At 38.2% G+C, this 23,818-nt stretch overlaps 1 protein-coding gene and 1 long non-coding RNA gene across 9 annotated transcripts in view; one reads left to right on the top strand and one right to left on the bottom strand.

Moving 5' to 3' along the window:
- HEATR5A (HEAT repeat containing 5A) overlaps positions 1–23,818 on the bottom strand; it is a 111,126-nt gene that overhangs the window by 1,700 nt on the left and 85,608 nt on the right. For 7 of the 8 annotated variants that reach the window (XM_041758566.1, XM_041758572.1, XM_041758574.1 and 4 more), the window contains 6 exons: positions 21,321–21,448; positions 19,834–19,981; positions 18,535–18,807; positions 16,761–16,985; positions 9,787–9,941; positions 50–263 (listed from right to left, as the gene is read on the bottom strand). In XM_041758566.1, the coding sequence (XP_041614500.1) occupies positions 50–263; positions 9,787–9,941; positions 16,761–16,985; positions 18,535–18,807; positions 19,834–19,981; positions 21,321–21,448 (1,143 nt within the window). The remainder of the gene's footprint in view (positions 1–49; positions 264–9,786; positions 9,942–16,760; positions 16,986–18,534; positions 18,808–19,833; positions 19,982–21,320; positions 21,449–23,818) is intronic. The other variant, XM_041758570.1, reaches the window with a different exon arrangement.
- The window catches only part of LOC121493055, a 70,896-nt gene that overhangs the window by 324 nt on the left and 46,754 nt on the right, over positions 1–23,818 (top strand). The gene's annotated exons all lie outside the window — the stretch shown is intronic.

Here is a 23,818-nt window from a genome sequence, read left to right as displayed (position 1 = left end):
GATCTGGGACAGATTCTTATTTTAGTATGAATTTAATGCTGACACTTACGGTGTTGTTCTTCGGCAATGGCCACCAGTGCTTGCAAGACCTTTATGCCTTCTTGAAAGATCTGAAGCTCAGCAGTGTCTTCAGGCTTTCTCTTGTCTATTTCCTGTAGCTTTTCCACAATAGAGGATACTAAAGAGTATATGTATGGGTAAGAAACAGCTGGATTTGGATACTGAAAAATGGAAAGTAGTAGCTGATAGGTCTTGATTTGTACCTAATCAGAAAAAAGACAAAATAGTATAAACTGTAAACATAAATTTATATTAACATGCAGATTGCAATCTAAATTTTAAAAAAAGGAAATAAAAATTGTGAACTGAAACATTTTTCTTGAGAAAAGTCTCTTAAAAAGGCATTTTAATTTATCTCTAATTTTGGAAGTTCAAGTACTAACAGGTGTTAAGAGGGACAACAGCCCCCCCAAAATGGAGTCACCTGGGCAAAGCCCATGTTACCAAACCAAGATTCAATACCTGACTTAATTACAGTTTCAACCTCTCCCAAGACTGGAATCTTAAACCAGTCAATCTGGAATTACCTGGTCAGCACTATGAGGTAATCTGCCTGATAGACCCCTGCTAGCCCCCTAAGGGATGCAGCTTTGGGTGAAACAATCCACTCTTTGCTAGTAACTTCCTTGTCCCTCGTTCTGTCTATAAATTTTTCTATTTGGTATGTTGGTTGCTGCCCAATTTGTGAATCACTGAATGAAGCCAATAAAATCTTTAAAATTTACTCAGTTGAATTCTGTTCCTTGACAGATTTGGTGATAGTGATGGGATCCAAAGGAAACCTCTGAAGGCTTTGGTGTGGGGGGTGTGGTGGGAGAAGGAGAAACACAGATGTAGACTGCTGGTTCCATCTGCAGTTCTCCATTTGTATGGAATCCCAGTCTGCAGTCCCCATTTGTTGGGGTCTGCTGGTTCAGTTTTTTCCCCAGACCCCGCTTCCACATTGAGAAATGCTGGTGTTGCACACAAGGCCTCTACAGGCCAGTCTGCAGTAACATCTCTTTGGTCGTTTCTGGTATGTTGATGTGCACACGAAATAAGACTGCTGTATAGGGTAAACTGGTCACAGAATGGGTTAGAATAACACAGGTTACCCACCAACCTCAAGAAAATTTCTGTGCAACAAAGTACAATTTAAAACACCATACAATCCCCACAAAGCAACACATCCCTCTTAGGTATTAGTTTGGCTCTGAGAGACCCAAAGATTTAAAGAAATGGGATCCTTAAATTCCAAAAAGTTGAACAACCCACCTTTTGCCATACCTGCTTATTTTATGTCTAAAGATTATGGTCTTTCTACTATAAAGACCTTTAAGAATGGCAAAATCTTACTAAAGGCAACAGCCATTATGGAGAAAGTGCCAATTAGACAAGGTCATTTAAGAAGTGTACTTAAAAGCAAGAGTTTCCAAATCAAAGAGAATGGGATACTTATTTTAATTGTTATGCAGAAGTTTCCAAAAGGCTTTAAGATTCCAAAATAGCTCCACTGAAAGTTTCTTGCAAAAAGCAAATAAAAAATTAGACACAAAAGGTATCTAAAACACCTCCAGGGATCCCTGGGTGGCGCAGCGGTTTAGCGCCTGCCTTTGGCCCAGGGTGCGATCCTGGAGACCCGGGATCGAATCCCACATCGGGCTCCTGGTGCATGGAACCTGCTTCTCCGCCTGCTTCTCCATCTGCCTGTGTCTCTGCCCCCCCCCCCTCTCTCTCTGTGACTATCATAATAAATAAATAAATAAATAATAATAAAAAAAAAACAACACCTCCTGCACTGCAGCCTTCTAGGCCCATCATCAAAACGTGGCCCAGAAACTGGTGTCTCATTTCTTTTAAGATTTTATTTATTTGACAGACATAGAGAGAGCCAGAGCACAAGCGGTGGGGGGGAGGAGGGGACAGGAAATGGCAGAGGGAGAGGGAGAAGCAGACTCCCTGCTGAGCAGGGAGCCCAATGTGGGGCTTGATCCCAGATCCTAAGATCACGACCTGAGCTGAAGGCAGATGCTTAACTGGTTGGGCCACTCAGGTGCCCTGTGATGTCTCATTTCTAATTAACTGGGATATTGGAAAAAAGACTGTTCTCAAAGGTTTTGTGTAAATCCTTCAACCCCAATTCAAATGCCTCCATATCTATCTTGGAAGGAAGGCTTCTGGTCCCTCCCAGAGCTGAAGAGGTTCTGAGGAATTTCTGGTACACTACTATTATTCTTTAAACAGACAAGGGAGACTAAAATTAAAACTAATGGAAAACCTCACCAAATTCTGGTAGATACTGGAGCTACACTCTGTGTAAATCCCACTCGGGACTGCACATGGCATCCCAGGGAAACTGGTAGAAGCCAGCTAAGGATGACAATCCTTACCAGAGTCCACCTCCCAGATCTGTCTATAGTAACTAGTAGATTAAGGGAAATAAAACATCTTTTCCATCCTCTTTGAGGATGCCTCTTGAGTTCAAGGGGTTGGCTGGTCAGTATGGCCAGGAATATTTACTATTTGTCCTGGCTAAAACCTGACACAGAAGAGGTTCAAAATAACCTTTCTTTTTTTAAGGTAAATTTATGGTCAAAAGTTGGGGGGCAGGGCAGCCCCGGTGGCCCGGCGGTTTAGTGCCGCTTTCTGCCCAGGGGCGTGATCCTGGAGACTGGGGATCAAGTCCCACGTTGGGCTCCCTGCACAGAGCCTGCTTCTCCCTCTGTCTGTGTCTCTGCCTCTCTCTCTGTGTCTGTCATAAATAAATAAAAAATCTTAAAAAAAAAAAAAAGTTGGGGGCAGCCCAGGTGGCTAGCGCCACCTTCGGCCCAGGGTGTGATCCTGGAGACCTGGGATGGAGTCCCACGTCAGGCTCCCTGCATGGAGCCTGCTTCTCCCTCTGCCTGTGTCTCTGCCTCTGTCTCTCAAAATAAATAAATAAATAAAATCTTAAAAAAAAAAATTGGCCAAACTAGAAGCAGATTTTCAGAGCCTGATGGGAACTTTTTTTTTCTTCCTTAAACTAAAATGAAACTCTGTACTCACTAAAATACTCTAAGACACACAATTCTAAATTGAAAACCATAGCAATCTCTTGATTTCCATCTTAGTTGATGATCTCCTATATATAAAGAAGCAAACTGAAGATAATGTAGTTGTATAGGTGGATCAACCTATGAAGTCTTTTAAGGTGCAAATCAATTATTTGAGGAGTTCAAAGCAATTGTCCTTATTTTACAAGTTTTTGCAAAAACAGAAATGAGGTTCCAGAAACAATTTAAAATCCATCTATCCTTTTCACCAATCCCAAAACGTACCCTTTTTATCTTGAAATGCTTATTAAGTATTGTTAAAAATTCAGGTCAAAGGGAACAAAAGTCCTTTCTGGAGGATCTTGCATTCTCTTTCCTGTACCTTTGAGATATAAATGATTTACCAGGCATTCTCTGGGAACTCTTATCTAGACCATTCCCGATTCCTAAAACTGAAGGGGAAAAAAAGGGAGAAGAGGCCTTTTTTTTCTGTTTTTAAAATGAGAGGGGTGCTTGGGTAGCTCAGCAGATTAAGAATCCAACTTGATCTCAGCTCAGGTCTTCATCTCAGGGTTGTGAATTCAAGTCTCAAATAAATAAGGGGCACCTTGGGCTCCATGCTGGGAGTGGAACCTACTTAAAAAACAAAAAACAAAACTACTATATAATGGAATATTATTCAGCCATAAAAAAGAATGAAATCTTGCCATTTGACAGGGTAGAAGAGCTAGAGTATTATGCTGGGCAAAATAAGTTAGAGAGAGACAATACCATATGATTTCACTCATATGTAGAATTTAAGAAACAAAACAAGCAAAGGGGGAAAAAAACAGGGAGGGAAATCAAGGAACAGGCTCCTAACTATAGAGAACAAACTGATGGTTACCAGAGGGGAGGCGGATGGGAGAGTGGGTGAAATAGATGAAGCTGACTAAAGAATACACTCTTCATGATGAGCACTGAGCAGTGTATAGAATTGCTGAGTATACTGTACACCTGAAGCTAATATAACACCGTATGTTAACTGGAATTTAAATAAAAACTTAAAAGATGAATCTTAAATGTCTTCTCCACAAATGTTAGTAAAGAAAACTTTAGCCAGCTGAGCAGGTAACCTTATCTCAGCTGGCAGAAACACAATTTGGGTCCAACTGCTCTTTAATCAACTGGTAAGTTTTGCATATCATACCTATGTTATGGCTCAAATTTAAAATAAAAGCTCTTTGCTTGAGAACATCTAAGGAGTGACCAGGGAGGGCCGTCAAAAATGTCATGAATGTTTTCCAACATCACTGATTCCAAACACCTTGATGCCAAAGACGCTTGGCTCTAAGGCATAATTAACTTAAGGAAGATACCTAATCATTCAATCCTTGTTTGATCAATTCCTGGATGTGTGAGAGGACACATACAACAGACTGCCTACCATCCTCAATAAAACTCCTGATCCCCTTGCAAGGATGAGACTCATGCTCCATTTCCTTTCTGAGTCTCCCAGATGATTTGGGTATCTGCTCTATGTCTTCAATAAACACTGCTCATTCTTCCTTTTGGCTTGTGTTTGATTTCCATCCTGTGCAAGGCCAAAGACCTTCTTAGGGTGGGTCCTGCAGGATCCCTCTGGGTCCTCAGACCTGGCCTGCCTACATCTGTATGTCTACTTAAAAATCGTTTCTAAAAATATTTTTAGGAACTTGGAACCTTAAAATTATACTGAGGTAAGTTGAAAGATGGATATTCAATGAATATCTGGATCATTTCCAAATAAAATAAAAAACTGAAACATTAATTACTGAACATAGGTTTATCTGTTTTTGGTTTATTACCAAGAAATTTAGTAAACATATATGGTTCCCCACCAAATATTTACTGAGGAAGATTATATTTTTGGAAATTATAAAATGTATTCATAAATTTGTCAATCTCAAGAATGATAGTGTAATAGCTCACAGTTGTTCACTTAGTTTTCCATTAGCAATTAAAGTTTCTGGGGCACCTGGCTGGCAGAGTCAGTTGAGGGCCCAACTCTTGGTTTCAGCTCAGGTCATGATCTCAGGGTCATGGGATTGAGCCCTGAGTGAGGCTTCGCACTTGATGTAGAGTCTGCTTGAGACTATCTCTCCCTCTATCACCCCACCCCACCGCATGTATTTTTTCTCTCTGTCTCAAATAAATAAGGGGCACCTGGTTGGCTCAGTCAGTTAAGTGTCTGACTTTGGCTTAGACCCTAATCCAGGGTCCTGGGATTGGGCCCTGTTGGGGGCTCCTTGCTCTGTGGGGAATCTGCCCACTTACCCTCTGCCCTCCTCCCCTTTTCCTGCGGTCTCTCAAATAAATAAGTGAAATCTTAAAAATCAATAAATCTTTTTAAAAAAGAAATTAAAACTAAAAATATTTTATTCATTTATTTGAAAGAGAACAAGCACGTGTGCACGTGCACAAGTGAGGAGACGGGCAGAGGGAAAAGCAGATTCTGTTGAGCAGGGAGACAGATGCAGGGCTCTATCCCAGGACTCTGAGATCGTGACTTGAGCTGAAGCTAGCTGCTTAACCAACTGAGCCACCCATGCAGCATAAAAATTAAGGTTTCTAAGAGTTAAAAAGTTTTTCATGTACGTAAACTACTGGAAGTATTTGTCAGCAGGCCCTCTAGCTCAACTATAGGCTCCAACAGTTAAGACCAGAAATAGACAAGATTGCTTAACTCCTGCTCTAACTGAAACCCATTGTTCTTATTTCTTATCGTACTTTCTTGAGGCACTGATGGAAGATGTTTTGCAATGACCTGAATATTCCAACTACCGGGCCAGAAAAGCCCCAATAGCAACGAAGACCACATCCCATGCCTTTCCCTCCCATGATGCCTGGCAACGAAGACCACATCCCATGCCTTTCCCTCCCATGATCACTTGCTGCACACATACCAATCCCCTCCCATGATCAGTGCTGCCTGCTTTTACATGTATCCCTCAAACCTCTCCCTATAAAATTCTAGGTGTCCATTTTGTTGGCAGAGAGGTCAGCTGTAGCTTGAGCTACCTTGCCTGGAAGCTGGTGCCCAATATAAAGCTCTCCCTTTCTCTTTTCCAAACCCTTGTCTTTTGAGTGATTAGCTTCTCTTGCAGTTAGTTTACCTGTGTTTGGTAACAGTGTTGACAAACTCAGCCAGGAGCTATGCTTTTGCTTTGTCCAGTTCTCTTGGGATTCCCAGGAATGGAGCAGTTGGCCTAAGCAGCATGCCAGGGCTTAACCATTTGTTTCTTGAGTTAGTGAGTGTAATCCATTGATGGATAACAGAATCATCTTTGTATCCTAGTAAAGTAGGATGTGTGTTTCAGTAAAAGAGAGAATGAGGACTGCAGATGCAATTTTGTTGAGGGAAAAGAAAGTATTTTTTTCCTCAAGTGGTTAAACCGTTGTAGCTTGAGCTACCTGGTTATTTCAGGTATGGGAAAGAGGAAAAACAGGACAAAATCCGAAAGTACAAAAGAAAGTTATAGAAGGTTTGTGAAAAGGGATTTTGCTAAAGGAATTTTATGCATGGTCAAGCTGCCTAAGATTAGAATAAATCTGTTTTAAAAAATGAGCCTTAATATAAAAAAATACACTGGTACAAACTTAGATTTTGACTTTCTCTGTTAAAATGACAAAGTTTTCTTGATTATTGGTCTGCTCTTGTTAAGAGATTATAAAAGGTTTTTCTCTGCCTTTTAAAATAATCTGCCTAGAAAATAAAGATTCTATATTTTATCAAAATAATTTCCTGTTTCATGTTGTTGTCTTTATCAAGTCTTTGATTACTCAGGAAAACTGAATCTTCTCTATAAAAAGAACTAAGTTGGGGATCCCTGGGTGGCGCAGCGGTTTGGCGCCTGCCTTTGGCCCAGGGCGCGATCCTGGAGACCCGGGATCGAATCCCACATCGGGCTCCCGGTGCATGGAGCCTGTTTTTCCCTCTGCCTGTGTCTCTGCCTCTCTCTCTCTGTGTGACTATGATAAATAAAAAATAAATAAATAAAAATAAAAAAAATAAAATAAAAAGAACTAAGTTTTGTCTGTTTGTTCTTTAACTATGTAACTTGCTGTATTGCCCATGAAATTTTTAACTGTCCTTCTGATTAAATTGATAATGAAGTATTGTTTCATAGTGATCTATAATCCTATTATATGATGAAATTTTTGACAACCTTTTGATACTGACAAATTCCCCCAAATCTAATTCTAAGTTAAATCTTTCTTTTCTTTTTTCTTTTTTTTTTTTTAAGATTTTATTCATTTGACAGAGAGAACAAATTAGCACAAGCATGGGGAGCTGCAGCAGGAGAGGGAGAAGCAGGCTCCCCACAGAGCGGGGAGCTAGACGTTTGGCTAGGGTTTGGCCTCAGGACCACCACCCTGAGCTGAAGGTAGATGTCCAGCTGACTGAGCCACCCAGGTGTCCCTAAATGAAATCTTTCTGACCCAGAACCAACTTTGGGATTTTTCATATGGCTCCTGGAAAATCACAAAAGAATTATTTTTGCTCCTTATAAAACCAGAGCTGTTAAACTAACTAGGCTTATTTGATATTAAATTATGTGGGAAGAATTCTCAAAAGGAAGTAATACTAAGCTGCCTTTATATTGTATTTCTATAAGTATAGGTTATAAATGTTACAGAAATATGTGAAATTCCTGGAAATCTGACATGTCCTTGTTTAATGTTATTAGTGATAATTCTTATTATTACCTTAAAATACGTGTGTCAACCAAATTTTCATGTTAGTTCCATTATAATGAACTCTCCTCAGAGCTTTAACCATGGACATTTTTAAATCTTCTGTCATGTACAGTCATATTTTACTCTGATTCTTTTGCAAAAGTGAGACTCATGGAAAAGACCCTATAAAATTATTTTTGTATATTGATTCCTGCAGCAGGGTCTTCCTTTGATTTAACAGATTTTAAATGGCTTGGGTCTTGGAGGCTGTGGCTGCAAAGTGCACTCCAGACATTAGAAATTATCCTGCTTATGCTAACCATAATAATCATCTCCATGGTGTCCTGTTCTCCTCAAATGTTTTAAATGCATGTTTGTAGCTACTAACCACCATGCACATGCAAACGACCTGCAAAAGACTGGAACGTCAGAACGGAACAAAAAGAATGACCAATTAAAAAAATGTGAACCTTAAAGTAACTTATGAATACCATACAGAAGATCAGCAAAAACTACAAGAACTTCAGTGGTAGCTGGAAGGGGCACTAATGTTTTCAACTTTGACCAGAAAAGGTGAGAGTATGATCAAAAGGGGGGAGATGGTTAAAAAAAGAGACAGCAGGCCAAATGGAGTTACCTGTGCTAAAGCCCATGTGACCAAACCAAGACTTAATACCTAACTTAGTTATAGTCAATCTGGAATTACCTGGTCAATTAGTGAGGCAATCTGCACAACAGACCCCTGCTGTTTCCCAAAGGAAGGTGACTTTGCCTGAAACAATCCATACTATGCTAGTAACTTCCTTGTCCTGCCCCCTTCTGTCTATAAATCTTTCATTTTGTATAGCTCTTTAAAGCTCTTTTCTGTCTGTCAGATGGGATGCTGCTCAATTTATGAAATGTTGAATAAAACAGTAAAATATTTAAAATTTACTCAGCTGAATTTTGTTTCTTAACACAGGTACTCAAACTTGCATGCTAACAATGGCTGTGCAGTCTGGAGTGAGAATAGAGGCACATGGGCAAGATAGGGTAGGATAACTGGTGGTCAACACTTCCTTTTTTTCTACTTCCCATTTGCCTTCTCATATGCCCCTCTATAACATAAAAAAACCAAAACCAAACATGAAAACTTGAAAAATATTTTTGGGATTTCAGAAAACATTCTAGATAAAAATCACATATATCTGATGTTCAAATGGCCTGGTCTTCAAGTTTTAAGGAATCATGTCTGGACCATATTAATTCTGTGTCATCACACAGGAGAGGGAGTGGGAAGAAGCAGACTCCCTGCTAAGCAGGGAGCCTGATGTAGAGCTTGATCTCATGACCCTGAGATCATGACCTGAGCTGAAGGCAGACAATCAACTGAATCTGTCAGGTGCCCCCACTGTGATGATATATGAATGATTATTTTTTTCTGAGAGAAAATTTGGTTCTTTTATTTCAGGAGTCAAGGAATTTGGGCCACAAACTCATTCTGTAGTGCATAAAGGAGCAGGATGTTAATTTAGCAAATGAAGGGGTCATAAAGAAATGAGATAACTTGTGTGTACTTTTTTGGGATGAGTCCCATTATTTTATATCATATTCTTGAAGACAGGTGAAGTCCTTTTTTAGGAAATCTATTATAATAAGTTACAAAATATCTTACTAAGGGTGCATGCAGGATTTCTCTTTCTCTCTAAAATAAATAAAGAAATGAATAAAATCTTAAAAAAAAGTATCTTACTAAATGTTCCTTGTAAGTTCTAGTGATATATCAATTTTAAGATGCCATTTCAATTTTTTAAAAACATTTCCTTTCTCTTTCTCCAACTGTGCTCTATTCTCGAGGCCAAAGAATAAGACCGTTGTAATTTGGCTTTGTTATCCCAAGAATAGGAATTGCTCCAAACCTAAAAATAAAAAATTTAGTCTGGTACTTCTTGTTGGAGCCAGTAAAATCACAAGGAAAAGTTTTACAAAAGCCTAAACATATTCCTATTACAAACATCTCTATACTAAAGACACTTACCACAGGATCTTTTATCTCAAGAGTAGCCTTAAATTTCTCAATACAGCGCTTCTGAAGGCATGGAATGGTAGTAACTTCTGGACTGGTAGACAAAATAAATACTGTGATAGCAGTAAGCAGACTGATTTCATCAAGTTCTTGATGTGTTCCATCTACTAAAGAGAAATGATCTATGAGAAACATCCCAAGATTGCCATATTTATTGTTTTATGTATCTGTGTGAAGATGCCTCTAGTTTGAGAGCAATAACTTTAATAATTTCACAACAGTTACAGACAATAAACACTAATGGACTGATTTTAAGAATCCTGGCAGATACTGTAGGTTTTAAAAGGTACTTTTTAAGTAATTCTAGAGCCAAAAAGTACTAAAGTAATTATATTCTTCACAGGTAGACATTAAGTAAATATATATGTGTACATATTAGGAATATACATTTACTAGTTGTATGACCTTGGACATCTAACCCCATTTTTAGTTTTCTCATTTATAAAATGGAAATATTAACATTTCTAAAGTTATGAGAATTAAATGAGTTATTCATATAAGGCATTTAAACAGCATGTTGCACATATGCTCAACACGTGTTAGCTATTGTAATATTTTTGTTGTGAAACAAATCAGAAATGCATGTACAGCTGATTTTTCTTTGTTAAGATTAAGGTATTTATATTTTGATAATACAGTGTCAAGTGAAAATACTTTATTGCTTTGCTATATATACCATTTTTTAACATTTTTTTCTTAAAAAAAATACTGCATAGGCCAACAATCATTTTGAAGGAATTTTCTATTAGGTATAATTTTCCTTCATTTTCTCCTATATTTATCTTCCTAATCTCATTTAATATTTTAGTGAACCTGCTATGAAAACTCAATGTTATTTGAAAAGCAAAATCCATAGGAATGGATTACTACTTATGAAGAAATGATACACAGGGAAAGATTATAGCTTTGCTAACATTCATTCAACAAATATTTAAGAAACAGCATTCTTTTTGGCACTGAAAATATAATTTACAGAGAAAATACACTGTACAACAGGAAGTAAATAATTTTATTTGTTAGTCACAAGGTCTATGAATATTAAAAAAACATTAAAAGATAAAGTTGGGGCTCCTGGCTGGCTCAGTCAGTAGAGCCTTTGACCCTTGATATCAAGATCTTGAATTCAAGCCCCACACTGGGGGCAGAGATCACTTGCTTATTTACTTACATACATGCATAAAATTTTTTTCTTTTTTTTTTTTAAATTTTTTTTTTTTTATAAATTTTTAAAAAAATTTTATTTATTTATGATAGTCACACACAGAGAGAGAGGCAGAGACACAGGCAGAGGGAGAAGCAGGCTCCATGCACCGGGAGCCCAATGTGGGATTCGATCCCGGGTCTCCAGGATTGCGCCCTGGGCCAAAGACACGCGCTAAACCGCTGAGCCACCCAGGGATCCCAAAATTTTTTTTCAAGTAGGCTTCATACACAGCATGGAGCCCAATGTGGGGGCTTGAACTCACAACCCTGAGATCAAGACCTGAGCTGAGAGATCAAGAATTGGATGCCTAACTGACTGAGCCACCCAGGCGCTCCAAATAAGTAAATAAACATACATACATACAAACATATAAGCCTTGAGGAGATTAATATCTTAACTGACACATGAGAGGTAGTAATGAAACAATGAAAGCAAAATATTATGGATGAATGGGATTATGGATGAATGGGATTTTATAAAAATAATTTTAATAATTTTAAGGTAAAAAAGGTACATGGATCAGCATTTAAAATGATGACAGCATTATTTTAACTACCTTATATATATTAAATATTTAATCCACATAACAGCACCATAAGATGGGTATTTTTATTTCTTCCATTTTATGGATGAGAGCCCGAGGAACAGAAATTTAGTGATTTGCCCACGTTACACAATTAATAAGGTGGACAGTTTGATTCCAGAGGGCATACTGTTAATCATGATGCTATACTGCTTCCCATACAGTTGTTATATTCAGTCATTCATGACAACTTGAAATTACAACACAGCCTGTTTAGTAAAAATGTCTTTTTATTTTCAGTAATCTACAGCTCTCCTGGGTTCTTCCCATTTCTTCTAAAATTCACTACTTCCCCTCCCCCTCCCCAAACTCCCTTATTTCCATCCTCTTTTACCTAGCATAAATTCAAGTTTCCCTTAGCATTAGCCCTATGGAGAGGTCTCTTTGATAAGAAAGCAAAGCCTTCTGCTAATAGCCAGCAAGAGACTAACAGCCATGAGTGAGTCATCTTGGAAATGGATATTCTAGCTGCAGCTCTGGCCCGCATCTTAACAATAACCTCATGAGTGAGAACCACCCACCTATGCTGCTCCAAATTTCTGACCCATAAACTATCAGATAATAAATGTAATAAATGTAAACCACTAAGTTTTTGGGCAATCTGCTACACAGAAAATGGTTTACCTGTGATCATCAGCTCCTGCTTTAATTTCTCAGTAGCTAGTCTAAATCCTCACAGTCCTAATCTCATTCTCTGATAAATGACAAAAAAAACATATTTGTAAAAAAACAAAAACAAAAACAAAAAAAACCCCCATATTTGTGGTGTGTGTGATGGAAGAGGCAAGCTCACTGTAACTCTCATTATAATAAAACTTAAATCTGTTACTTCTCATTTTTACCTCCTATATGTCCCTCCCATTGGCAGAGGTTAATACTTCTAAATGTACTATGAATTTTATTTCCTCCTGCTTAGGAGGAGACATTGCTTCCCTCCCTGATATTTCCAACTCCATTCTCATCTCTACCTTCTTTTTTTTCCCCCCTAAGCACAAATTCATGCAAGTGTCTCATCATTTATTTTTTTTTTTTTGGCTTTACAGAGCTACTTTTTTTTTTTTTTTTTTGGTATTTTTTTTATTGGAGTTCGATTTGCCAACATATAACACCCAGTGCTCCTCCCGTCAAATGCCCCCCTCAGTGCTCATCACTCAGTCACCCCGTCCCCCTGCCCACCTCCCCTTCCACCACCCCTTGCTCGTTTTCAGAGTTAAGTGTCTCTCATGTTTGTCACCCTCTCTGATATTTCTCACTCATTTTCTCTCCTTTCTCCTTTATTCCCTTTCACTCTTTTTTATATTCCCCAAATGAATGAGACCATATAATGTTTGTCCTTGTCCGATTGATTTATTTCACTCAGCATAATACCCTCCAGTTCCATCTACATCGAAGCAAATGGTAGGTATTTGTCGTTTCTAATGGCTGAGTAATATTCCATTGTATACATAGACCACATCTTCTTTATCCATTCATCTTTCAATGGACACCGAGGCTCCTTCCACAGTTTGGCTATTGTGGCCATTGCTGCTAGAAACATCGGGGTGCAGGTGTCCCACTGTTTCACTGCAACTGTATCTTTGGGGTAAATCCCCAGCAGTGCAATTGCTGGGTTGCAGGGCAGATCTATTTTTAACTCTTTGAGGAACCTCCACAGTTTTCCAGAGTGGCTGCACCAGTTCACATTCCCACCAACAGTGCAAGAGGGTTCCCCTTTCTCCACATCCTCTCCAACATTTGTTGTTTCCTGCCTTGTTAATTTTCCCCATTCTCACTGGTGTGAGGTGGTATCTCATTGTGGTTTTGATTTGTATTTCCCTAATGGCCAGTGATGCAGAGCATTTTCTCATATGCTTGTTGGCCATGTCTATGTCTTCCTCTGTGAGATTTCTGTTCATGTTTTTTGTCCATTTCATGACTGGATTGTTTTTTTTGCTGTTGATTTTAGTAGGTTCTCTACAGATTTTGGATACTAGCCCTTTATCTGATAGGTCATTTGCAAATATCTTCTCCCATTCTGGAGGTTGTTGTAGGTTTTAGTTTTGTTGACTGTTTCTTTTGCTATGTAGAAGCTTTTTATCTTAAATCCCAATAGTTCATTTTTGCTTTTGTTTCCCTTGCCTTCATAGATGTATCTTGCAAGAAGTTGCTGTGGCCAAGTTCAAAAAGGGTGTTGCCTGTGTTTTCCTCTAGGATTTTGATGGATTCTTGTCTCACATTTAGATCTTTCATCCCTTTTGAGTTTATCTTTGTGTATGATGTAAGAGAATGGTCTAGTTTCATTCTTCTGCACGTGGTTGTCCAATTTTCCCAGCACCATTTATTGAAGAGACTGTCTTTCTTCCAGTGGATAGTCTTTCCTCCTTTATCGAATATTAATTGACCATAAAGTTAAGGGTCCACTTCTGGATTCTCTTTTCTGTCCCATTGATCTAAGTGTCTGTTTTTGTGCCAGTACCACACTGTCTTGATGATCACAGCTTTGCAGTACAACCTGAAATCTGACATTGTGATGCCCCCGGCTCTGGTTTTCTTTTTCAATATTCTCCTGGCTATTTGGGGTCTTTTCTGATTCCACACAAATCTTAAGATGATTTGTTCCAACTCTCTGAAGAAAGTCCATGGTATTTCGATAGGGATTGCATTGAATGTGTAAATTGCCCTGGGTAGCATTGATATTTTCACAATATTAATTCTTGCAATCCATGAGCATGGAATATTTTTCCATCTCTTTGTGTCTTCCTCAGTTGCAAGAGTCTCATCTTAAAAAAAAAAATTCCTTCACACTGTTCACCATGCTCTCACCATTAAAACTTTTCTTTGGCTTCTGTGACTGCGTTCTCCTGAATTTCCTCCCATCTTGTTCCATAAATTCAACTTTGGTGATTTGAAATCATCTCTAGCTTGTATTACTTTCTTGAACTCCAGACCTCTACATATTATGCTCCACTTGATTATCCGATAGGAGTTCAAACACTACTCATTACATACCCCTGAAAATGTTTACTTTGGAATGGCATTATGAGTGATTAGTCAATGTACCCTTTCAATTTCTATTTTTTTTTCCCTTTCAATTTCTAAACCAAACTATCGGTAAATTCTGTTAATACATGCTAACATTTTATTTTTCATTATTCTACTCTTTATCCTTACTCTATTTTACCTCCAATAATCCTGTTGTCTATAGCTGCCACAGTGATCCTTCAGAAATGCAAACCCTATCACTTACTCCCCTTCTTAAAACCCTTTAGTGATTTCACATGCATATTAAAAGCAATCCAAATTACAAGCCATGCAAACCTTCCACAATCTGGCTCCATGTACCATCCAACTTCATCTCTTCACTAATCACTATTCATTACCCTCCTCCTCTTCCTTTAACTCCAAATTCTTTGGTTATTCTGCTTGCTGCCCCCAAATGTACCATACTATTTAGGTCTACAGGTGTGTGATCACAATGTTGTGTCTAGAACCCATATCTATGATGTCCATGTGGAAGATGCTAATTCTGTAAGAAATTGACTCTTCTGAGAAGCTTCTTGTGGTAGATAAAGAGCTTTACCACTGAGATCCCCTTCATGGGGGAAGGTGCTGCACAGCCATGGGGAGTATGGTCCATTAGCTCCCTAGTATGGCCTTAGCTAGAGTTGCCTTGACTGAGATCACATCCTTCTTGGGGTAGCCCACATCTGAGGATAAAGTACAAGCCTTTTCTATCCTACGTGCAACATTCGAATGGGCAATCTGCAAAGCTCCCAATTATTGGGGGCTTGCATTGGAGCCCGACTTTGTCTTTTGCCCAGTATTACTTTCCCCTACTCCCTTTACAGGTGTTTCTTAATAAACCTCTTGTTCCCCAAACTCCATCTCAGTGAGACCTTCCAGAGAAGCCTGCTACACTCTGCCTGATTTGCTCAAACAGAGCAGATTACTCTCATTTTTTATCAGTTTCTTTTTTACTATATTTAGAAATGCAGTGATAATTAAGACATTACTGTTGCCATCAAGGAATACTTTATGGTATTCATCATACATATTAATCATACAACAATTTATAGGTACAAGATTCCACCAGACTCTGAACTTTGGGCACAAATTAGATTGGGCACAATCATACAACAATTTATAGGTACCAGATTCCACCAGACTCTCAACTTTGGGCACAAATTAGACGGTCAATAAATGCTGAATTCAACTGAAACCTTTATATCATATGAAAGAGAATCTGGTGAAATATGACATTTATAAACAGAACAAGGAAAGTGGGGATACTCTACATGTCTACGGGCTTTTTTTTTTTTAAAGATTTTATTTATTTATTCATGAGAGACACACAGAGAGAGGCAGAGAGAGAAGCAGAGACATAGGCAGAGGGAGAACCAGGCTCCCTGCAGGGAGCCTGATGCGAGACTTGATCCCAGGACCCCAGGATCACGATCCGAGTCAAAGGCAGATGCTCAACCACTGAGCCACCCAGGCGCCCTATCTAAGGCCTTATTACAGGACTAATGACAATTACCATTACTTATGTTGAAAATGAAAACTATACAACAATAATAGCAAACAAAATTCAATGGATACTGAACACATACTGGCTATCATTTATTGATATATGCCAGATAATAAATGAAATGCTTTCCATATATTATGTTAGTGCTCTAACAATTTCCTGCAACATAATACCTTTATTTTGTTAATGAGAAAACTAAGGCTCAGGGAAGTTGAGTAACTTGGCTAGTCAGTTAGCTAGTAAGTGGTAGAATGAGGATATAAACTTGATCATTCCTATTTTAGATTTACAATGCAGAACTTACACACTTCTAAGTATACTGTGTGTATTAAAAGTTTCTGTCAACTAGTTATGGATCATATTATATTTTTAAATTAAAATTACATTTGAAGGTCTCTCACTGTCAACTTAATATACAGGCTGCCAACATTTAATTGCATTAAATAGTAAAGATACTAAAATGAGAACAATGATGTTTCTATCTACTTTATACATATTCTCTGAACACATACAGTGAGTATGGGCCCCTCTAGGTAAGAATGCCAAACATAATTTAATAGCTTATTCTCAAAAGAAATCTCTCTTGCTTTTTATGACAAACTAAACAACTGCTTCTAAACAGACTTAATTACCTGGATCCCAACAGTCAAGTATTGTTGTTAAAGCACTACGGAGGAGGTCAGTCCAAGCACTGTGACTCTTTTCTGCTCTGGCCATGGGAGAAGACAATATTCCTTTCAGAGCCTGTAGGGAAGCTGCAACAGTTGAAGGTAACTGGCCTCCAGGTAACTTCACAGCAGTTTCTCTGAGGACCCCAATTGTAAGGTATAATATAGTAGGGAGAATTGAGATGCTTCCTGTAAGATACATTTTTAAAAATACTCTGTGTTTCAGTCTATATATATAGTTCCTAAAATGAAATCATCAATGAATAAGACAATGTCCAAGATTTCTAGCTTTTAAGACATTTTTCAGAAAGGATTACAACTGTTAAGATAATTTAGGTAGCATTAAGATTTTTAAGATGGCATCAAGTTTTGATTATAATTGAAAATGTTATTTAAATTATGTCACAGTATTTTTTGTATCTTTTGGTGTCTTATTTGGTAGCTCACAAATGGTGAATTTATTTTTATTTTTCAGTGTGATAATATATGGGCAACACAAAATTCACAATTTTAACAATTTTAGAGTGTACAATGTTGTACAACCATCACCTATTATCCACTTGAATTTATTTCATAATAAATTCATTTTCTAAGGAATTTGTAGCACTCAGTACAAATTATTAAAAATTTCATGGTCATTAAGGAGTTGAAAAGTCAGTTATGTTTAAAATGGAAGAGACTAAAACTAAAATGATAAATTTAATGTTCCCAGAGGCTACTCAGCAAAACTCTTCTAGTGTATTTTTATCCCAAATCTTCTGCTAGTCACTTTTTCTGCCATTTTGGTGCAAGGCAGTATGTGAGAATAAGCAATACAAGTTTTAATTCAAATCAAAGCTGAAAATGATGTTAAAAGTAAGGTGGCACATACACTGGTCAAGACATGTTTAAGCAAAAATATGCTTATCAATTAAGAAATCTATTAAGAAAAAAAAGAAATCTATTAAGTACTGAGTGCCTATTACATACTAAATTTCCTAAGGGATACATATTTCCTTGGAAACAAGACACGTTTGCATATATGTTTATCTTTTTGATATGTAACAACAAATTACAGATAATGCCTCTATATGATGCATAAAACCTATCTACATGTAGAAGCAACATTATACATATACATATATGCATACACACATGAAAAAACAAAACTTTACGACCTAGAGTTTTTAGGAAAGAATTTACAGATGACAAAGGCCTCGAGATGAACTTCAAAGGAAGGCAAAATTTTAAAAGGGGAGAAAGGATGGGCCACTTCAGATCAAGTAACACCATGGACAATAGGGATAAGCATGAAGGCTTGTAGGTTAGACTCACACAAAAGGAATAAGGAAGAGCTAGTGACTAGCAAAGCCCTATGGAGCCTTAAATGCTCTTAAAAGTATGGCCTTGATTCCAAACTGAGGACAATCTTGTCATTACCAAGATAGGGAAAGTCCATTGGTTATTTTATACCAAAAAATGCCCAAGAGCTAAATCAGTGCCACTGACAGGTTAAAAAAACTGTCAACCAAAAAAGAGCATTATCCGTTGATAGTGCATGCTCTCTGCCTTCACCCTTTTAGTAAAACAAATGACTAGAATGCAGTGTTAATCTTAGAGGATTAAAAACATTACCCACCAAACCTTTGAGTCAGCACTAAGTTAATGAGAAAGGGACTGGCAACCATTGTCTGCTTTATTTATTAAAACCATTTCTCTTTCTCCAGGGCAAGAAAATCAATCAAATACCACAGCATACCTTCAGGAGAGCACACGGCAGGAAGTTCAGAGAGGATAACTAACGCAGCTGACACCAATCTACTTCCATCCTCAGACAGTACCTGTGGCTTTGTAGCTTTTACTCCTGGGCTACCTGTCAATTTAGGATTTAGTTCTGGAAGCTGTCTAACTAAAATGCATACACACAATTCCAGTGTTGCAAAAACCAAAGATTTCCCAGGCACAAGTCCTCCTGTATCCTTTCCCTCTCCAAACTCTGGCAGGGTTTCCTTTTCGGCAGCCCCATCATCAACTAAAAGACAGAAAGAACAGTGTTGAATAAACACTTGTGTTTGCTCTGCTTTTGGTAGATGGTAATTTAGTCCATTTCTGTTGTAGATAAAATATTTAAATGGCTGAAGTCTTGGGTGTTAAAGACTGAAAGATAAAGTTATGGAGGTAAATGGAGTTGTCTTTATAATGATTTTTTTTTTTCCAGTGGATCAAAAGAAATCCTTGGTAAACCTCTCAGCCTTAATATGTTGTCTGGTTAACACCTTGCCATTACGATTGTGAACCTAATAGGTCCAGCTCCAGGGCCTACCTTGTAATTTTATATAGTGATAATGGCAGGCAGAAAGGTAAGAACTGAGGTCCTGATTTTTTTTTTTTTTTTAATAAACTGCCACACTAGCTCAGGACTGCCTGCCTCTGGGGCTTTTTTAGATCACAGTCCTTGTGTTTTAAAATCCACTATTAGATTGAGTTTTCTGTTATATGTAGTCAAATATAATATTAAAAAAAAACTCATCAGTACCAAATTAGACTTACAAACAAGCAATTTAATCACTCTGCAAAACATAAGTCATTAAATGACTGTCACTAGTTATGGGGTACTTGGCTGGCTCCATCAGTGGAGAATAAAATTCTTGATCTCTGGTTTTAAGTTCAAGCCCCAAAACTGGGTATAGAGATTACTTAAATAAAAAAAACTTTAAAAAAACTGTCAGTAGTTCTTACATGTCAATATCAGTAGTTCTTAGTAAACATTCATAGCTAAATTAAGTACTCAACCAGTATAAGGCATTTTTTCCCTCCCCTTCTAGGATTTTGTTAGAATTCTAATTTTTCCAAGGAATAGCTTCACTACTGATAAAATAAATCCAAGCTAACATGTAGAGGTGGATGAAAGGACTTAAAGCCATACCTAGAGACGTTTCATTTGTGCTACACACAAAACATTATCAGAACAACACAGGCAAATATGAATAATTTTTAAAATGCTAATTAATTTGATTATAATAATATGATTAATTTTGCATTATGGGTTAACATTCACCTTCTGCACTTCGTCTTTTTTCCTTGACATGTTCTTGAGCTGCACAGATAATCTGTCTTACCACTTCAAGTGAAGCCAATTGAATAGAGGGTGATTCTCGGGTCAAAATTACTCGATGTAGTACATTCAACAACTCGATGCCCAAATCCTATCATAGAAAACATTTAGGGGAAACTGTATTGGAAATCACATACCTTCTTTTTAAAAATATTAATATTAAATGCCATGAAAAAATTCAAAATGGGAATATAACAAATTGTTCACAAAAAATAAAGATGTAGGTACAACAAAGTTAGGTAACACTTTTTCCACTTCAAATTGACCCCATACTGGTTTTTGTCCAATCTTGCAGAAGATGGCACTATGATAAAAGACCATTTTCCTAAAATGGGAAAATGGAAAGGGAAACTTCCAAAGCAAGATGAGAAATCTGGCTAAAGGAATGTGGTAAGCACTGCCATCTAGATTTCCAGATCTGTACTGAGGTTTCTAGCAGTAACAAAAATGACAGAGAAGGATGACATTAAAAGTGGTAAGTTAATAATCATAGAATGGATATCTCTCTAAAGAAAACAACCACAACAACAACACTGGGACACCTGAGTGGCTCAGTTAAGTGTGTCTGCCTTCAGCTCAGGTCATGATCCTGGGGTCCTGGGATGCAGCCCCATGTCAGGCTCCCTGTTCAACAGGGAGTCTGCTTCTTCCTCTCCCTCTATTCCTCACCCCACTCACGCACACTTTGTCACTCTCAAATAAATAAACTCTTTAAAAAGAAGAATAAAAAGTTTAGAATTTATTCTAAAGTAAATTCAAGTAGGGGAGGATGCTGTTTAGTAATTTAAACCTAATAAAAACCAGTGTTAATAGGTTAAATTATAGTCTATACAGAGAGAAAATCATAGTTGCTCTTAGGAAATAAGTTAAAGAAAGTGCCATACTTTCATAGTGATCCTATTATCATGGTCACAACTGGGTCAGATATTAGTGTCTGATTCCACCTATAGACTAGCCAGTAGTTTCTTTAAAAACCAGGAAGCAGAACTCAGCGAACAGGGGATGCTCTGTAATAAACATAATAACTACATGAACCAAGTAGATTCTCTCTTGGGAAAATGGAATATAAGATACAGATTATAGTATACAAAGAACAGAATACACTGAAGCCACAAAATACAAAGGAAGGCAGGCTATATGTAACTAGTGGCTACTATACCGGCCACTGCATTACAGCCCATCCTCTCATTGTTGAAAGTTCAACTACAGAATGGCTGTACTGAGTGGTCAGAGACATGCCTGCTCCTAGATCAGTATAGTTGCTGACACCACTCTAGCTCTGAGAGATCTAGTCTTGCAGCAGTTTAGTTTTAGTTTTCTTTTTTTACTTCTCTGTATTCGTGTTCTGTTTGCTGTAGTAACCTGAACATGTTTTTATTCCTGTTCCTTGAAAACTACAGGAAGCCTAATAACAAAAACCAAGAAATCACCTGATCACTGCCAATTTTAGATCTGGGCCAAGGAACATCTAGAAGGGCCTGTAAGGCATGTAAACAAGCAGTAATGCTTTCCATGGTTGCATCTGAGCGTAAGGAACACAGAAACTCCACACTTATTCCTGTAGAAAAAAGAAAAAGAGAAGCTTCTTTGAGATTAATTTATCAAGTTAAGGAATTCATTTTATATTTAGATAAGATATACAATTAAGCTTAGCACAAAGGTAAAATAAAACACAATGAATTTAAGACTAAACAATTAAGACTAAACACCCTGGGTGGCTCAGTGGTTGAGTGCCTGCCTTTGGCCCAGGGTGGATCCTGGAGTCCCAGGATAAAGACCCTATCGGGCTCCCTACATGGAGTCTGCTTCTCCCTCTGCCTGTGTCTCTGCCTCTCTCTCTCTCTGTGTCTTTCATGAATAAATAAAGATCTTTAAAAAAAAAAAAAGATTAAGCAATAAAGCAAGTTTTTTAGTTGTTTTTGTCAACTGGTACATGAAGAAATCAGGCTTGTGCACTACAGTGTACTGCTATGAAATAGTTCAAAGATGCAAAAATTATAATAAAATTACACTAGAGAGCTTAATGTGTAGAGTTTTTTATTAAAAAAAAAAATTGGGGGTGTCGGCCCCGGTGGCCCAGCGGTTTAGCGCTGCCTTCAGCGCGGGGTATGATCCTGGAGACCTGGGATCGAGTCCCACATTAGGCTCACAGGATGGAGCCTGCTTCTCCCTCTGCCTGTCTCTGCCTCTCCCTCTGTGTCTGTCATGAATAAATAAAAAAAATTTTTTTTTAAAGATCTTTATTCATGAGAGACACAGAGGGAGAAGCAGAGACACAGGTAGAGGAAAAGCAGGCTCCCCGTGGGGAGCCTGATAAGGGACTCGATCCCAGGACCTCCAGGATCATGACTGAGCCAAAGGCAGACGTTCAACTACTGAGCTGTCCAGGCGTCCCTAAAAGAAATGTTTTGTTGTTGTTGTTGTTGTCTTGTTTTTTGGTAACCTGAATCTTTGACGTTTTATGTATATTGAAATTCAATTTCCCAACCTATAGTATAACACCCAGCACTTATCCTGACAGGTGCCCCCCTCAGTGCCCATCACCCAGTCACCCCATGCCCCTGCCCACCTCCCTTTCCCCAACCCTTTGTTCGTTTCCCAGAGTTAGGATTCTCATGGTTTGTCTCCCTCTCTAATTTTTCCCATTCGTTTTCCCTCCTTCCCCCGATAATCCTTTCACTATATTATAATCTCCATATAAGTGAAACCATATGTTTGTCCTTCTCTGACTGACTTATTTCACTCAGCATAATCCTCTCCAGTTCCATCCACGTTGAAGAAAATGGTGGGTATTTGTCCTTCTAATGGCTGAGTAATATGCCATTATATATATGGACTGCATCTTCTTTTTTTTTTTTTAAGATTTTATTTATTTATTCATGACAGACATAGAGAGAGAGAGGCAGAGACACAGGCAGAGGGAGAAGCAGGCGCCATGCCGGGAGCCTGACGTGGGACTCGATCCCAGGACTCCAGAATTGCGCCCTGGGCCAACGGCAGGCGCCAAATCGCTGAGCCACCCAGGGATCCCCTGGACCGCATCTTCTTTATCCATTCATCTTTCGATGGATACCGAGGCTCCTTCCACAGTTTGGCTATTGTGGGTATTGCTGTAATAAACATTGGGGTGCAGGTGTCCTGGTGTTTCACTGCATCTGTATCTTTGGGGTACCCCAGTAGTGCAATTGCTGGGTGGTAGGTAGCTCTATTTTTAACTCTTTGAGGAACCACCACACAGTTTTCCAGAGTGGTTAAAATAGGCCCCATGCCCAATGTGGGGCTTGAACTAATGACCCTGAGATTAACAGTCACATACTCTATCAACTGAGCCAGGCAGGTGCTCCAACATGTAGAGTTTCATAACTTTGTTCTTACTAAAATTTCTTGAATTTTTTTTAAAAGATTGTATTTATTTATTTGTGAGAGACACGGAGAGAGAGGCACAAACACAGGCAGAGGGAAAAGCAGGCTCCCCATGGGAAGCCCAAAGTGGGACTGGATCCTAGGGTCCCGAGATCACGCTCTAAGCTAAAGGCAGATGCTCAACCATTGAGCCACCCAGGCGTCCCTAAAATCTCTTGAATTTATTGAGTGAATATCATGGATCAAGCACTGCAATCTTTACATATACCATTTCATTTCATTTCATTGCCTGAGGAAGCAGGCACTTTTTTTTTTTAAAGATTTTTATTTTTAAGTAATCTTTATACCCAAAGTGGGGCTTGAACTTAAAACCCTGAGTTGAGATCAAGAGTCACATGCTCCATAGTATTAATAACACTCTTTCTGACAGGGAGATGAGCACATAGAACTTAAGTTACTTAATTTGTTCAATGTCAATTACAATGGGGTACATGAAGAATTTAAACTGAGGTAGTAAAACTGCATACCTTATGCTCATAGTAACTGCCATCCTTTACTCTGTAAG

This window comes from Vulpes lagopus, chromosome 6 (genome assembly GCF_018345385.1).
Source record: "Vulpes lagopus strain Blue_001 chromosome 6, ASM1834538v1, whole genome shotgun sequence".
Classification (NCBI taxonomy): domain Eukaryota; kingdom Metazoa; phylum Chordata; class Mammalia; order Carnivora; family Canidae; genus Vulpes; species Vulpes lagopus.
This window is presented reverse-complemented; position numbering and strand designations above follow the sequence as displayed.